The 17,782-nt window shown below is 39.1% G+C and overlaps 1 protein-coding gene across 2 annotated transcripts in view; it reads left to right on the top strand.

The window, feature by feature from the left end:
• Nucleotides 1-17,782, top strand: part of ICE2 (interactor of little elongation complex ELL subunit 2) — a 53,595-nt gene that overhangs the window by 18,008 nt on the left and 17,805 nt on the right. For both annotated transcript variants that reach the window (XM_050966978.1, XM_050966979.1), the window contains 6 exons: nucleotides 723-842; nucleotides 4,929-5,063; nucleotides 6,158-6,280; nucleotides 7,942-8,101; nucleotides 12,930-13,114; nucleotides 13,568-14,531. In XM_050966978.1, coding sequence (XP_050822935.1) covers nucleotides 723-842; nucleotides 4,929-5,063; nucleotides 6,158-6,280; nucleotides 7,942-8,101; nucleotides 12,930-13,114; nucleotides 13,568-14,531 — 1,687 coding nt within the window. The remainder of the gene's footprint in view (nucleotides 1-722; nucleotides 843-4,928; nucleotides 5,064-6,157; nucleotides 6,281-7,941; nucleotides 8,102-12,929; nucleotides 13,115-13,567; nucleotides 14,532-17,782) is intronic.

The following is a 17,782-nucleotide window of genomic DNA, read 5'->3' on the forward strand; positions in this document are numbered from 1 at the left end:
CAGTCTTTTAGTTCTTAGCAAAAATGTTTTAGACAATGAGCTACTGTATTTCCTTTTCATGCTGGATGGATGCATCGTTAGGTTTGAGTCCTATAAGTGGCATTAACTGATTCATTGGCTGTGGCTATTGCTCTGTTACATAGATGGTCCTGCGATTCCTTGTTTATGGCAATTCCATTCTCTTATGTTGTGACAGTGGATATATCTACATTAGAAAAATGAGTACCCATTTTTTCCAGCAACAGGCCTAGTGTGCTATTGTTAGTAGCAGTGTAGGTGCTAATGTAGACAGGGCTCATGTTAACTTGCTCTGACAGCGTCCATGCTTCTCTCTCCTTGGTTAAACTAATATTTGTTGCAGAGAGGAAGCTTCTTTTCTTAAGGAAATCGGCTCCAATCCTGTAAGCTTCTTTTGTGTGACTTCAGTGGAGGTGTACAAGGATCTACCAGTGTAGAATATCTAGTGAGATCTGGGCTATAATGTCTTCAGTTCTTCACCAAGATACCTGCATTGCCTTTCTAGACATGTCACTTCTTGTGTGATGTAAATAACCTACTGGATGCTTTGTAAATATGCAGTGAGATGTGTAAATCCATCCTTTATAATAATGGTTTACATTTACGTTTACAGTTCCAGTTCAGTTGGGGGGGGGGGGGGTTATTTTTTGTTTTTTTCTTGCTATCTTCAAAATGGGACTTTTTTTTTTGTCTCCTTGTTACAGCAAATGAAAGAATTTCTGAACAGTGAAATTGCAGAATTTTTGAAATTTGCACAAAACGCAGCCAAGAGTTGTATTCAGGATTATGATACCATCTCTGAGGATGCACTGCTTTATACTGAGGTAACAGAAATGTTTGTGTATCCGTTCATTCATTGAATAAATAGATGAAAATATTGGTGGGGAGGAGATAACATACTAGCCAGGGATGATCAGACATGCACAGTATAAATTCAGTAAACTGAGGTAATTGAATATAAATAAAGTGTAGTTTGCCATCAATGAAGCATGCAGTGTCCCTTTGGCAGCAGCTGGGGCTCCCCCGTTAAGCAGGCCCATCAAACTCTCACCCTAACAAGCCCTATCTCGTTAAACCTGGACCCCTCTCTGATAAGCCCCCCACACCCAGACCCCCACCCCACTGAGCCCCAGCCACCTGCACCCGGATCCCCACACACACACACCTGCCAAGCCCCATCTCCCCTCACATAGACCCCCATCCTGAGCCCCAATCGCCATCATGTGCATCCCCTGAAGAGCTCCATTACCTCTGCACCCGGAACCACACTCCCCTCTAACCAGCCCCTGTGCATCCAGATCTCCCACTGAGTGTCCCGTATCCAGATTGCCCCACACAGAAACCTCTTGCTCCACACCTGGATCCCCCCACACTAAGCCCTTCCACACTTGGATCCTGTTGGGCTGAGCCTGCCCAGCCACACCTGGTGTGTCTGGCACAGCTTCTCAGGGCCCCAAGGTGTTTCTGGGGCAGGCCCAGCCCTTGCACTTTGTCAGGGTCAAGTGCAGCTTCACTGCTGAGTCCCTGTACAGGAGGAGGTGGGAGCTTCAGGGTGATCTTCCCACCTCAATGCAGCCAGTGGCCTGTGCTCCCTACTGCCATGCTGGAGCCACATTTATTTATTGACAAATAAAATTTGCAGAACTTCAAAATATTGTGCACAAAATTTTAGTTTTTTGCCACAGAATTCCCTCAGAGTATGAGATAAGACCTTGCTATACCTTCTTGGACTCACTCAAAATCACTATCATAGAAAAGTAAAGGCAGTGTTATCTGTCTGATGTCATATGTCATAGTGAACTAGGGTGAAGGCAGTCCTCTGTTAGTTCCCAGGTATTTTCTGTTACAGTGGTATGTATTCCTTTAGAACTGTTAAATAGTGAATGGCAAAAATAAGAGCATCGTAAGAATGTGAAGGACAAGAGCTGAATTTCTGCCTTATTCCTGCACTAATTTGCAGTGGGAGCAGAATGGGGAGGGGGGTGAATATGAAATTGGCAAATATAAATTTTAATTAAAAGTTGTTGTTTATTAGAGATGAAGTGGAGAAAGTACTATAGAATAAAATATTTTGATAATGGTGTATATTTCTGGTAGTGACTTACCTTGACATGAAATAGCCTATTATTGTGTTAGATTGGTAAACTTTTCCGGATGGAAAATGTTTTACTTTCTGTCTTATAGCACAGAGCACTGTCGGTCCATACATAATAATTATAATATTTGTTAGTGAGTAGTTACTTCAACTAAATTTAGTAATGAGGCTGATCTTATTTCACCTTAACATTTTCTTGTTTTGCAGTTTCTAGTACACAAGACAGATTTGTTGTGTAGTTGAGAAATAGTTTGGGTAGACACAATGATTAGAATCCCGTTCTACATTATAGCTTTGTTTCACAAAAGAAACAATAAGGAATAAAACATGGATTTGTTTAAAATTGAGATTAGCCTTCATTTGGTATATACCTTGTTACATATTGTCTATTGTAGCAGTTTATGTCCTTTTTTTTTTTAAACAGTGGACCCTACACCTGGTCACAAAATGTAGCTTCGTTCCTTCATGTCTTTTATTCTGTGATTTATATTTAACAAAATTACTTGCCTCCAGTCATCTTTGAAGCAGCCATTGTGGACAGAGAATGGAATAATTTTTAGTAGGTGCAAGTAATGAATTACTTAGGTCCCTGAGTACATGATGTGAAACTAGTGTAATTTGTCTCCGCATTCAGGGTTCATGTGCAAATGAATGTGTTTCCACAGGGGACATTCCCCTACTCTTTACCCTTGCATCTTTCACCTGAAGCCTACATAAAATAGATACCATGAAAAAAGAATGATTAACGGTGTTTCAAGAGTCCAGCTAGAAGGCTGAGCCTACAAAGAAAGTTGCTTATTTGCTGAGAGAAAGCCTTAACTAGTTCAGTGCAAACTGATAGACCTAAACATGTATTTACAGATTGGTATCTGAATAAAAATGATACTTTTAAATACCCCTTATGCTGTCAGATATACTGTATCAACAGTGATTATTACAGCTCCATAGACTTCTTGTATTAGTAGAAATAAATATTTATTTGCATTCTATCCAAAACTCCAAAAGTTTTCTAAGAGCTTTTCCTTCTCTGTGCTAATTCCAGTATAACAGAGCAACAAATGTTACCTGTGGATCTCAAATACCTACAGGTGACTTAGCTGGCTTGTTAAAGAAGAAAAAAACCACATTAGATTTATTTTTAAAGGATTTTAAAATTGGGGAAGATATGGGAGATAGGAGGAGCACCTTAATCTGTTTCCCTGCTGTTGTTTGTTCCTGCCTCATCCTCTGCAGAACCTCCAAAATAAGATCATAGGAACTTTTAGCCACTTTTGAAATTATAAACTCATGGTATTTTATACAGTGGAAAAACAACATCCACAAAAAAAACCCAAAACAATTAAGCACACTTGTATTCTATACTTTTTTGTTTTGTGTTTGTACAGTGCCTAGCATTCTGAGGCCCTGGTACATGACTGGGGCATGTAGGTGCTACCACAATACAAATAATAACTGAATAAGTTTCTCCATCCCATTTTTATTATCAAGACCTGTTTCATTTCCCTAAAACATTTCATCTGTACCAGTAGTCTTTGGTTCTACAATACTTCTGAGCTTTCTGGATCAGAGTAATCTATAATGTAGTAAGGTACCAAAGGCTTTTATGATAAATTACGGAATATACTTTCTTCTACTCGATTCTGCCAATTGATTAATTTAGATTGTCTAGATCAGTATTCTGAACAATCCTTTCTTAAATAAACCCATACTGTTCTCTGCCTTTAATAATTTTCACACTTATAGATGTTTCCAGTGCCTTTCCTCTAGGGAACTAGGCCTGCAGATGTTTAATTTTTCTCTATCCTCCCTTGATCCCTCACTAAATATGGAAAACTAAATTAGTTCTTTTAATACTGCCTCTAGTCTTAAAACCAGCATATAACTTAGCCAAAGGCTTTCATATTCCCTTACTAGTTCCTTCCGAATTTTGGAATGTAATTCTTCCAAGTTTGGCATGTTTCCATGTTTTACCATTATAATGGCTTACTTATCTACTTTCAGCAGTCGCAAAGCTTTCTTTCACACACATGCCCCGTGCAGAAAATCATGTCCCATTATCTGGTAGCAGCTTATTTTCTGCTACCTTTATAAAGAATGGTATGATGGTATAATGTAGTCTCGCGCATTTTACAGTTGAAGAAACTGAGGCCTGTGAAATCTAAGACCAGCTTGAAAATGTGGTCCTTATACAAACTCCTCCTGTTTTTGTAGCTGCAAATGGGTAAGTGCAGTTAAGGTGATTTAGTAGTTTCAGTTCCTGATTTGTGGGCATAATCAAATACTTAGACTTCCAGGTGACCTTAATTGCATTTGTGCCCACAATTTGTGGATATTTTTGAAGACTAATTTTTAAAAATCTGGACCCAGTGATTTGCCAAGGATCACACAGTGACTCAGTGCCAGATCCAAGAATAAATCTACATCTTGCAACTTCCATTCCTGTCTCTTAACCACAAGATATTCCCTCTCTCTCTCTCTGTTATCTGTTCTTTCCTCCATCACATTATTATTTGAGCACCTATCCATCTCCTTTCTGTGGCAGTGCTTTAAGAAAAACAACAAGTAGCCTCCTACCAACCTCATTTTTTACTTTTTCCTTTTGTCACAATCTGTTAAACTGAATTCTAAAGAAGAATAAAGAAATATTTTTAACAAATCCCTTCGCAGAAATGGATGAAATAAATGTTCTTTCTCATAGCTGAAAATACAGGCAGATGTAACTTTTGCAGCAGCATTCTAATTTTTTTGAAACTGTTATGGTGTTGATACATAGGCTATGTAACATCCTTTTTTCTTTTTTTTTTTTTTTCTTTAGCAATTTCTGAGTGCTTGTATTGGACATGTGAAGAAGTACCCTGAATTTTACAGTCTCCATGAAATCACCGGTATCATGGGAGGCAAATTTAGCACAGAGTTGACCTTGAAGCTGGAGAAAAATCTGCTTGCATTGGTAACACCTCTCTCTCTCTCTCTCATAAAATTTTCTGATAACTTGAATTAAACATGCATTACATTATGTAATGCTACGTTGATTGAGATCATTCTTCCATGCTTGGACTATAGGTTACAACTTGCAAGACACATTGCTTAGGTCAGGGATGGGCAAACTTTTTGGCCCAGGGGCCACATTGGGGTTGTGAAACGGTATGGAGGGCCCAGTAGGGAAGGCTGTACCTCCTCAAACAGCCTGCCCCCCGACACCTATTTGCCTCCTCCCACTTCTCACCCCCTGACTGCCCCCCTCAGAACCTCCAACTCATCCAACCCTCCTGCTCCTTGTCCTCTGACCGCCCCCTCCTAGGACCCCCACCCCCTATCCAACCCCTTCTCCCTGTCTCCTGACTGCCCCTAACTGCCCCCCTGGGACTCCACTCCCCCCCTCCACCCCCAGCCCCTTCTATAATGTGGCCCTGCGAACATGGGCAGAGGATTCAGGAGGAGCAGGGGCAGCCACACAGCTGGACAGAAGCGGCGGTTTCCCCTTCAAAGTGCAGCTTCTCTCCAGCCAGCTGCGCGGCCTCCCGGTGCTCCTCCTGAGTCCTCCATCCGCGTTCCCTGCGCTTCCGCCACCCTCGCCTCCCGCCTGCTCCCCTGCCCCCACAGTGCAGTCCCTCCCCTCCATGGAGTTTGTGCCGGTGCTGAGCTGCCCAAGTGCCCAGCCCTGGTCCCCCTGTTGTTGGGGGGCCCGTGCCAGGGCACCCTGTGTTCATTGGCAAATCTGCCCCTGAGCCACGCCGCCCAGCCGGAGCCAGCCACACTGCCGGCACGGAGCTGAGGCTGCGGGGGAAGGGAGACAGCAGGGCAGGGGCTGGGGCTGGGCAGGCTGGCCCCGCAGGCCGTAGTTTGCCCACCTCTGGCTTAGGTAATAAGTACATTATCTTGGAGACTGGAAGGTAACTGTTCTATATGAATATTTCTAAAATATGAGAATCATAAATTTTTAGAGGGAATTTATCTAAACAATATTTTCATTCTAAAAAAATCTAATATAAAATCCCAACACTGATGCCAATAAATGTCTGATACTGCTTTATTGTATTCAAGGGAAAGGCAAGATTTGTTAAAGTATTGTCACCTGCCATGCATACGCAACTACAGCTATCTGTAGATTATAAAACTGCAGCATCTGTTGCAACTCCAGAACAGAAAGCTTCTGCTCTGCACAATGTGAGTAGCTATTGTTATAATGTATGTAATAATGTATTCATATCATTGTTTTTAGTGGTGCACGATCAATGTGGCGTTTCTGTTACAACAATCATCCTACTATTTTTAAAGTTTGAAATAGCACTAACAGCCTAATCCGATGCTCACTGCAGTAAATTCCATTCGTTTCAGAGACATTGGATGAGGCCCTTAGATAGCCGACATGTTGGCTATCTATAACCTCTAATGAATTTAGATAGAGCTATTGTTTGCAGTACTCTGGTTAAAGATCTGTTTTTGTATTAATTAAAAATTATCTTTTTTGTATTAAAATATCAATATGTATGTCATAAAAAGAGTTTGATTATACAAAAAAAATGAGTTTACAAAGGATTTTTTTTCTCATGAGAATTTATTTGTCACAAAATATGAACTCAGACTTTGAGTTAAATAGTTTATTAGGCTATATGCTAGATTATTTCCTGACAAGATATCTTAAATTATTGCTAGTAGCCTTACATAAACAAAGTGATAAGAAGCAGTTGTCTCCTATCACAGATGCCGTGTGATGTGGCTCTTTTAAAAAAAATAAATTATTCTACATAACTTGTTGTACACTAATATAGGAGCTATGTTCACAGGTTGTGCATTGGCCATTCAAGAGACCCAGAGATTTTGGAGGGTTAGGGCTTGAAAATGTCTCAGAGGTGCAAGAGGAGAAGTCAGGAAGAAACCATTAACATGTCCCGTGGTTCATCAAAGGGTAGTCTGGCTACTGTGAACTACATATAGTTCACTGGCAAGAACCTTGAAAGAAAGGAAGAAATAGCTAGTGGTTCCTCCTTCTCCCCCACGTTCTTGTACTGTCCTGAACTGCTCTTGCGTTCCCCAAATTGCCATTTCTGATCTTTCCAGCTCTCATCATCTCATCACCCCATGCTTCCAAGTTCCTCATGCTAGTGTAGATCCATAAGCATAATTCCTGGCAAGTGTCATAATCTTAATTCTATATTTCTTGCGTTTATCATATTTGGATTATGTGTTTAACATTCGTGAAAGGTAATATTTACTCAGATCACTGGTGTGTGCCTGCATATTTAACTTCACCATGCTTTTTTTTTTTGTGTGGGAACTGTTAATGCTATTTCTGGGCCCATGAGGTGTTGATATTTTTCTAAATGTTGAGGATACAAAAGCATCCTATGATAGTCTAATGAACAAGAAGTAGTGATGCTCCGTTAGTTGAAATTGACTCTTCAATGTGTTGTGTTATATGCTTTTTTTTTTTTTTTTTTGATTTATCTGACTCAAAGTACTAATTGTGTGTTTGTATGAGAGAGAGAAATCTGTGTGGGGTTTTTATGTTTGTTTTTTGTTTGGGTTTTTTATTTTTATTTTTTTAAGCATCATGCAGCTGTTTGTTGATTTTCTTTGTTTCCTTTTTTCCTGGTAATTTTTTGTGCTACAAGATGTGTGTATAGAATTCAGAGAACACTTTTAGGGTCTTGCCTTAAAGTTTCTTTGATTCTGAACTTGAACATTGATGTTGTATTTGAATATTTGTTTTCAAATATTTTTTTATTCAGTAATTTAAAAAAACCCTGGATATTGAAATTAATTTTTTTTGCTTGTTAATGTTTAAAATGTCACTGTTAATTTCTTTTTTTATTAATTTGTTTCAGGACATTAGTTTGGATCCAAATGCTGAAAAACTTGCTTTAAAATATTGTCCACAAATAGTTTTAAATAGTCAGTCATTATTTACTTTGTTGAATAATCATGGACTAAACTATAAGGAACAGTGGGAAATACCAGTTTCTGTTAAAATGATCACTGCTGAAGGTACAGTATGTTTTTGTTCACAGGGTTTGTGTTTTTTATAGTTCTTTTCCAGAGGTACACAGATAAGAGAATTTGAAAATCCTAATTGTCCAAATAGTCTTTCCCTATTTATGCATACTTATGCTTATACATTGATTCCCTGTAACTCTATGAATTATTAGTCAAATAATATGTGCTTTCTGTTGTCGTTGTTATAAAATTACTTAGGTGTTTCTTTTGCAGCCCACCACTATCTTTATAGCTTATGATTCTTTTTAATGTCTCAGATCTAACTTCTCAGTAATCATACTACTTAATTAATCTAAGTGTGCAGGAAAAATTTACAAGTTAAAAAAACAGCTTTGTTTCTCAATGAGGAAATGGTAATTATGTTTTATAGAGAGCATTCAGGCTTTTTAAGTTTTGTCAAATCAGTTTGCGTAAACACATACCGACCAGCAAAAAGAAGACCAGAGAATGTAAAAATAAGAAAATAGTGCTCTCTTTCTGGTCTGGTGGTAGATGGGAGTATTCATTTTAGACAGTTTCATGATGGGGCTGTGGCTCTTTCCTTAGGCATACAGAGTCTAGTCCATGTAAACTCGGATTGGAAAGGGTGGATTAGAGGCACAATCTCATAGCTAGGTGTAGTTTCCCCTTTTTCTTGGTGACAGGAACCAGCGGCACTGCCATCAGAATGTTAAGGCAAAACTAAGTCTATGACCTAAGGTTCATTGGTAAAATCTGAGAAATTCCTTGGCCTCAAGTCAATTGGTATAGCATTCATGACTAGGATCAGAAAATAAAGAAAAGCAAAGGAAAAAATGAATACAAAATAAAATCAACAAAAGCAGAGAGAGGGATGAACTTAGGTCCTAGACTTGATCAGCCCATAGAAAATTACTAGGCTGTTCACAACGGAGGTTTCTAGTAGCTTTTCTAACTGATTTAGGAGCCTGAATCTCATTTTCAAAGGGGATTTAAGCTCTTTTTGACTTCCAAGTGTTTAAAACCTTTTTGTAAATGAGATCGAGCCCTGGTCGATACTACAGAGTTAGGTTGACATAAGGCAGCTTACATCGACCTAGCTCTGTAAGCATCCACAGTAAAATGTAGCCCCTGTGTAATTCGCCCACTACAGTGGCTTAATAACTCTACCCCCAGGAGAGGTGTAGCGCTTAGGTCAATGTAGTAAGGTCGATGCAGTGTCAGTGTAGACACTGCGTTGCTTACGTTGACTGTTTTTGCCTTTCAGAATCCTTCCTGCAATGCTCCATGCTGACAGTTAAATTGGTGCAAGTGCTGCTGGTGAGCATGTGCATCACTGACACAAGGAGTGTAGTATGGACATGCAAAAGCAATTTAATTACTGCGGTGACTTAGGTTCACTTAATTTTGTAATGTAGACATACCTTAGGCTTGAATCAGTTAAGTGTTGCAATGCTGTGTGCACTAAATGCCTAAATACTTTTAAAAGTTTGGGCCTAAATCAATTATACTCACTCTGTTAGAGGTAGCCCAAGTCAATTGATCCTATTGTCATGACCAATCTCAGTGTTTAAAACTTACAAATGTGGAATTATGAACCAAAAAAAAAACTGCATTCAAAACTAAAACAATTTAAAATTTTAGAGCCTGAAGTCCATTCAGTCCTACTTCTAGTTCAGCCAGTCGCTCAGACAAACAAGTTTGTTTGCATTTGCAGGAGATAATGCTGCCCACTGCTTGTTTACAGTGTCACCTGAAAGCGAGAACAGGCATTCTCATATCTCTGTTGTAGCTGGCGTCGCAAGATATTTATGTGCTCAATGTGCTAAAAATTCATATGTCCCTTCATGCTCCAATCACCATTCCAGAGCACATGCGTCCATGGGTTCTGCTCGATAACAGTCCAAAGCAGTGCGGACAGACACATGTTCATTTTCTTTATCTGATTCAGATGCCCGCAGCAGAAGGTTGATTTTCTTTTTTGGTGGTTCAGGTTCTGTAGTTTCTGCATCAAGAGTGTTGCTCTTTTAAAACTTCTGAAAGCATGCACCACACCTCGTCCCTCTCAGGTTTTGGAAGGCACTTCAGATTCTTAAACGCAGGGTTGAGTGCTGTAGCTATCTTTAGAAATTTCACATTGGTATCTGCTTTGCATTTTGTCAACTTTGCAGTGAAAGGGTTCTTAAAATGAACAACGTGCTGGGTCACCATCCGAGACTGCCATAACATGAAATATATGGCAGAATGCGAGGAAAGCATAGCAGGGGATATACAATTGTCCCCCCAAGGAGTTCAGTCACAAGTTTAGTTAATGCATTTTTTTTTTTTTAAATGAGCATCATCTGCATGGAAGCATGTCTTTTGGAATGGTGGTCAAAGCATGAAGGCGCATACAAATGTTTAGCATACCTGGCATGTAAATACCTTGCAGTGCCGGCTACAGAAGTGCAATGCAAATGCCGGTTCTCACTTTCTGGTAACATCGTAAATAAGAAGAGGGCTGAACAAGAAGCGGGGCTGAATAGACTTCCTGAAGTTTTACATTGTTTTGTTTTTGAATAGGCTTCTGTTTCTGTAGGCTTTTGTTTTCCATAGGCTCTGAAGTGTTACATTGTTTTGTTTTTGAGTGCAGTTATGTAATAAAAAAAAATTTACATTTGTAAGTTGCACTTTCAGGACAGAGATTGCACTACAGTATTTGTATAAGGTGAGTTGAAAAATACTATTTTTTATCATTTTTACAGTGCAAATATTTATAATAAAAATATTATACACTTTGATTTCAGTTACAACACAGAATACAATATAAATGAAAATGTAGAAGAACATCCAAAATATTTAATAAATTTCAAAACTGCGATTAATCGCGATTAATTTTGTTGTTAATCATGAGTTAACTGCAATTAATTGACAGTCCTTGTCTAAATCAATTAAGTCATGCAAATTCAAATATTTTTGTTGCCAGATGCATCTGGCAGGAGTTTAAATATAGACTTCCCCATTTTTCTACGTCTACTACCTTCTGACCATTTTTTCACTTTGTTTCCTCCAGTTTGTTAAAGAAGTTAAAATGTTATCTTAATAAGTCAGTGGATTGTGAATTGATGGTGATATGGAATCTCAAAATTTGGTATGAATAAAAAAAAATGTGTTTTCTTCAGTATTTATTGAATACCCAAGGCGAATAATTGAGAGTCAGGTGAGCAAGGCAATACTTTGTCCCACCTCCCATTACAGTTGCTAACCAAGGGCTTTTACTTAGCTTGCAGCAAGCTGGGTGTCAACCTATCCCACAGCAGTCTACTGTGCATTGTGTTCATGTGGACCCAGGTGCTGTGCACTAAAAAAGGTTCCTTGGTGTGCTTTAATCTACTCCCAGATCAAAGTGGGATAGATCAAAGTGCGCTACAGAAGGTTTTGTTCGCAACACCCTGTGGATACTTAGACTATGGCTTCACTACAGCGCCTACAGTGACATGGCTGCACTGATGTAGCTGCGCTGCTAGTGCAGACACTCTAAGCCGATGGGAGAGAGCTCTGCTATGAATTTAAATTACTCCAGCCCCCACGAGGGGAAGTAGCTGTGTCAGTGGGAGAAACTTTCTCCTGGCACTTAGGTCAGTATAACTTACGTTGCTCAGAGAGGTGGTTTATGTTTCTCAGGGATGTAAATAACGTATACTGATTTAAGCTGCAGCGTGTACATAGCTTTAGTGTGCAGTGAGCTGGTGCAGGGTAGATTCACATCTCAACTTGCTATGTAATAAGTGTTCATATAAACAAGCCATGATAGTGGGAATTCCATACCAGGGAAGGAGCTGGCAAGAGGGGATTGGAAGGAGTGAATACAAATGTTTGCAAATTTCATGTATTTGTTTGTGAAGCATAATTGTCTTGTCTGTAACTGTTTGACTCAATGCATACCTATTTGATGGTTTTCACTTAAATCTGCAGAATGCTAAATTAACACTTTATCACATAAAAGGCTCCCGATCATGTGTGATGTTATTAAAAGGGTGGTCTTATTCTCTGAAATAACCAAACTCTTCAGTATACTTTTTTTGTTTAAAGTGTGTGTCCTACCTTCAAATGATTTTGTAAAGATTAATTTCACTTATTTTTTTCCTTGTAAAATTAACTACGTTTTCAAAAGTATCAACATAATCTGAAGAGATTGGAGTCTATGATATGAATGTTGCACTTAAGGCAAAGTCTAAAAACAGGACGGCATTACTAGGGGAGGGATAGCTCAGTGGTTTGACATTGGTGGGGCAAAGTCAGTACTTGGTCCTGCTAGTGAAGGCAGGGGGCTGGACTCAGTGACCTTTCAGGTTATCTTCCAGTTCTATGTGATAGGTATATCTCCACATGTATATGTATATGTATATATATGTGTGTTAGGTTGCTGAACATTCCTTGCTGCTAATGAGACGTGAAATGGAAAAAAACAGGCTTGACACTCAGAGCCCTAGATCAGTTTGTGGGGCTGGCAGTTGGAGAAAACACTTTTTTTTTTTTTATTTTTTATTTGCAAACTGAATATATTTGATATGGGAATTGTGAGATATAATGAATGTGAAACTCCAAAATGCTAATTTTACAAATTAACTTTTCAGGATAGAGCTGCACTTTAAATAATATGTGAAACTGAAGTAAACTGTCAACATATTTCATATTGCTGCCATGGAATCCTGATAAATTTCACTTTTCTTAGATGTATGTGTTCCCCAATGAATAATTAATAGAAAGGAATGTAAAATGCTTTTCAATACAAGTCAGAGGGACGAAGTTTAATATTTAAATTACTTAATGATTTTTCTTTAGAGTATGGGAAACATAAACCCTTTCCTCCTCTTAAAAGGTGCCAAACCAGTCAAAGTGATTTATATTGACTCGCCACTCCCAAAAAAAGAGATGACAGTGAGAGAGAGAAACCAAATTTTTCATGAAACCCCGCTGGACTCTGTGATGTCCAAAAAATCTATTGTTCCAGTCTCTGCTGTGTTGATGGACAATCCATTTGAGGAAAATATATTTCAGTGGAACGTATGTAGCTGTCTGTCTTTTCAAAAATATGCTATCTTATTTCCTTGATCTTTGTGTTCTACAGTGATATTGGGGGAAAACAAGGTTCTCGCCATTATCATCACTGAATTATGGAGGTTTTTTTAATGTCTCTCTCTCTTCTTAAATGCTTCTATCTAGTTTAGTCTGATTACTGATGTGTGCCCTCTTTAAATATATTTGTTTGTATGGCTTCCACAGGTGGCAGTTTTCATATTGTTTGTTCCCTTTACGCATATTTTGAAAGGCTCTTGTGACTCTTAGGTTTAGAGGTGTTTTATACATAAATTACTAAAATATTATTCTTTCCGTCTTCAAAACAATGTCTAGTGGGTACAACATTTTGTGCATCTCTGTTGCATTGGATTTAGCAATTTGTTTTACTTTGGTGTGATGCACTTGATTGTTGATTAATTTTTCTTTGTTTATATGAAGATGCCTCCTGATGCTTGTCAGTTAAGGAGAACTCTGAGTCTGGACCACATGGATCTAGACTTTGACAATGATGTCACAGAATTGGAGACCTTTGGAGCAACATCTAAGCCCTTAAAGACGTCCAAAATGGAAAATACTCCTGCTAATGTATGTAAAACTCTATCAGACAAGCTAAAAATAGAGAAACAGTTGGTATCTACTGTAAGCGGTGGTGCTGAAGAGGGAACAAGCAAAGTTAATGAACAGGGATTTTCAGCATGTAGAAATGTGCAGAATGTGAACAAGACACAGCTGCCATCATCAAATGGTGATGTTGTGTGGACTGATTCTGAAGAAAATTCCTCATTTAAAGGCCTTAATTCAGATGAAGTTGAGTTAAATGATGAGCAACATGGTACGACCACAAACAAAGTATTGGACAATTGTACAAAGTTAAATACTTTGGCTAAAACTGATAGTTTCAGGAGAGAATCTGAAGTTACAGAAGTAAATGAGACTCCCATTTCTTTTTCCAATAGTGATACTGATGAAGAACGTTTAATCATTGACGCAGAATGTAAAAATGGCGAACATTGCAAAGCAGCTGTGTTTAGTTCTAATCCAGATCTTGTAGCAGATGTACCTAAATCACCCTCCCCGATACACACTTCATCAAGTAGCTTGGCTATCTCTTCAGAGAGCCCAGACCAGGAAAAAACTGCTTCCAAAAAACCTTTTAAAAGGCTGTCTAAAGAATTTGACCCTCTTGGACAAATTTTGAAAATGCAAACTGAACTCCTTAAGCCACCTTTCCCAAAAGCTCCTGAGCAGCCACTGGTGAATTGTGATAAAAGTTCTAATCCTACACCAAACCTTGTGCCACCACCTTCAAAACCCACTGTAGCTTCCAGCATGGAACCTGCTGCAAACACAAGCAGCTTACCTAAATTTACATGGACTTCACATTTTCAGGGAGCTCCAAAGGGTAAGTGTTGCTTTTAGTGTATTCAAAATTAGAAGGAGAATTTGATAAGGCAGCCACTGAAGCCTTAATTCAGTCCTGTTGAAAGCACTAATGGTAGCAAATATGCTAATTTTTGAGGGTGGAGGAGCGGTGATGAAGCTTGGAATAGCACTGTGTTGTGTGTGAGAGGGAACGAAAATCTTGGATGCTCTGCTTAAATGCAGAAAATGTGCAGAAAATCTTTGTAGCTGTATTGATCCTTGATGGAAAATCTATAAAGACGGTAAAATTTTATTTGATTTATTTTACTATTGAGCCAGTAAAAAAAAAGTTACATATCTAAGCTTTCAGGCCAACAGCTTTTCAAGCACTAGGGGGGGACTTCAAATATTGTGTATTGTCACACATGGTTCATTAAAATGGCCATATTATTTGTCAAATTTATTGAAATACATTTATTCTCTATCTCATTTATATCTTCACTAAAAATCTAGGACCCGATTACCATTTGTGCAAATGAGAATTACTCCCTGTCATTGCATCACTGCCCCATGTGCATTTTTGTGGCAGAACACAGTGCTGTAGCCTCTCTGTCTCAGTTTTCCTGACAGAGTTTAGAGTCCAGTTCGGTGGTTTATGTGACTCAGCCTTCTGGCCAGCTCACTCCAAAAGTTCAAACCCCTTTTAGGGTAGCAGAGTCCAAAGTCCCAGTATAAACCAAAAGAGTCTTTCTCCCAGTAGGGCTTAGTTCTCTGCCTTCTTTGGCAACTATTTGTCTGTCCGTCCTCTGGTCTCAGCTCTCAGTCCCTGCACCCCGTTTCTTCAGGTAGGGCACCTCTTCTGTGGCCTGGCTTAACAACCATCAGCAGATCACAGGTACTTCCAGAGTGGTGTTTCCTCTTTTATGCTCCATAATGCCAAATGGTGGAAGGAGGTTCGCTTTACAGTATCAAGTGCTGCTTTTGAGTCCCAAAGAAGTTGTCTAATCCTTTTGCTTTTGAATCCCAAAGAAGTTGTCTAATCCTTTTGTGGTGAAAATCAATGGAGGGTGAAGTTTGGGTATTTGTGATCAAAGAACGAGATGGGTATTGTACAACTTGTAGACAATAGGACATAGTTTTTCTCTTTTTACTTGTGGTGTTAATGCTCCTGGCCATTGTGCCAGCAAGCCAGGATCAGCTGAGTAATACTGAATGAAAGGGGAAACCCCATAACTAAGAAGCAAGGGATAGAGGGAGTCAGTGGTTGAAAGTTAGTTCTCTGAGTGGTGCTGAAAATAGTAAAAGGAAGGAAACCTGGGGAAACTTTCAGTTAAACTGGAACGAGGGTTTAAAAGATAGTTTCATTGAGACCATTTTTTTTTTTAATCCAAATTTTCTTCATCTCTCTAAGGATATATTTACCCTTCCAGCTCAGGATGTAATTCCCAGATCAAGGAGCCATACCCATGCTACCTCTGATCAGCCTAGGGTATTAAAAAATAGAAGTGTAGCTGCAACATCAGAGATGCTGGGTACAAACTGAGGGCAGCTAGCCCTCATGCCACTACAGCTACTCTTCTGATTTTAGCACGCCATCTCAATCAGAGTGGATGGTATATCTTCTCAACCTGGGAATTACATCTTCACTTGTTCACACCTGCCCTCAAACAGAGGTGTACAAATTTGTTCTCTTGCTATCTTGGCTTTCACACAGTAAAAATATCGAATTCAGGTGTTTGGCACTTAGAACTTTGATTTCTCTAGCTACGCCAGCAAACCAATGCTGCTGGAGAAGTTAGCGTGCTTGTGCTGTCAAATGAAAGAATGGCAGTCATAAAGTGTTCAGTAAACCATTTGAGGTGATTCACAATTATACGGTAATTCTGACAAACCTCAGTACATTTCTGTATCCTTTTTGGCAGCAGGCCTGGAGCAGGCGCGCAGATTATTGTTTAATTTATGATTCTTTTCAGTTACAGGACAGATCATGTACTAGGAATAAGTGATTTTGAAATATCTATCTTTGGATGTATATACTGTGTATATATAACTTTAATGTTGATATAGGCTTAATTTTTTTTACAGTATTATATCAGTTTTTGCTTTATTCTAAGATTGGCACATATTTCCATCTTTCCTATTTGTTACTCCTCCTTCAGATAGATGATTGATGATTAACCCCAGAAATGTTTATATTTCTTTTTTTTGTTTTTTAAATTCTATTAAAGGCATCATTAAAAAGATGCTGAATGAAGTTTTACTTAACTACCTAAAATTTAAGTTTTGGGTCCTGAACAGGCTCATGGGCCCTTTAACAAAGGTTCTTTTAAAAGCTCTTTAAAATGTACAGGTATAGGTTTAAACTTAATTTCGAAGTACTGGATGTGATAGTTCATGCAGGCTACACTTGGCCCAGAGATAAAAGTTTGTATACTATCTCACAGCTCCTCAGTTTTGGGGTCAGTTAAGCATCTAGCGCTACTACATGGAGGTAATTCTTAGGAGGCATCATACATGGATTTTTTTTTTTTTTTTTTTTGGGGCCCTTTTGTGCCACCAGTGGATGGGCTGACTATCTGGCCTGGATGTATGCAAGATGTCAGCATTTGAAATATGCAGTGTAGTTGTAGCCGTGTGAGTACTAGAAAAGGTGGGTGTGACGTTCCCCTTGTGTTATCTGGACGTGGTGATCTGCTAGGTCACTCCAATCCTTGACTCTGAGAGCCAGCCTTACCATGCTCTGCTGTGAGAAGCCCCGCTCCTGGGCTGTTCACACACATCCTCTGACATGTAAGCTGCTCCTTGACTTGTGTAATCAAATGACACTAGCCAATATCTCCGGTCCCAGACACAACCCTAGGAACCTCCACCTTGCAGTGTCGAGTTACTCCTGCTGGATACTGCAAGCTTATATGAGTTTGTCAATTTAGCAAAGAAATTGATATATTCTAGGCTTGTTATCCCAAGGGAAGTCTCTGACACGCTTCAAACCAAAGGCACTGCTTCAGGTCGTATAAACAAGCAGATTTATTAACTATAAAGATAGATTTTAAGTAATTATAAGTCAAAACATAACAAGTCGGATTTGGTCAAATGTAATAAAACCAAAACGCATTGTAAGCTGATCTCAGCACTTTCAGTGCCCTTACAAACTTTGATGCTTCTCACCACAGGCTGGCTGGTTGCCTTTCAGCCAGGCTCTCCCCTTTGATCAGCACTTCAGTCACTTGGTGGTGATGTCTGTAGATAGAGGTGAAAGAGAGAGGAAGAGCACGGCAAACATCTCTTCCT

The sequence above is a fragment of the Gopherus flavomarginatus genome, chromosome 9 (assembly GCF_025201925.1).
Source record: "Gopherus flavomarginatus isolate rGopFla2 chromosome 9, rGopFla2.mat.asm, whole genome shotgun sequence".
NCBI classification, from domain to species: Eukaryota; Metazoa; Chordata; order Testudines; family Testudinidae; genus Gopherus; species Gopherus flavomarginatus.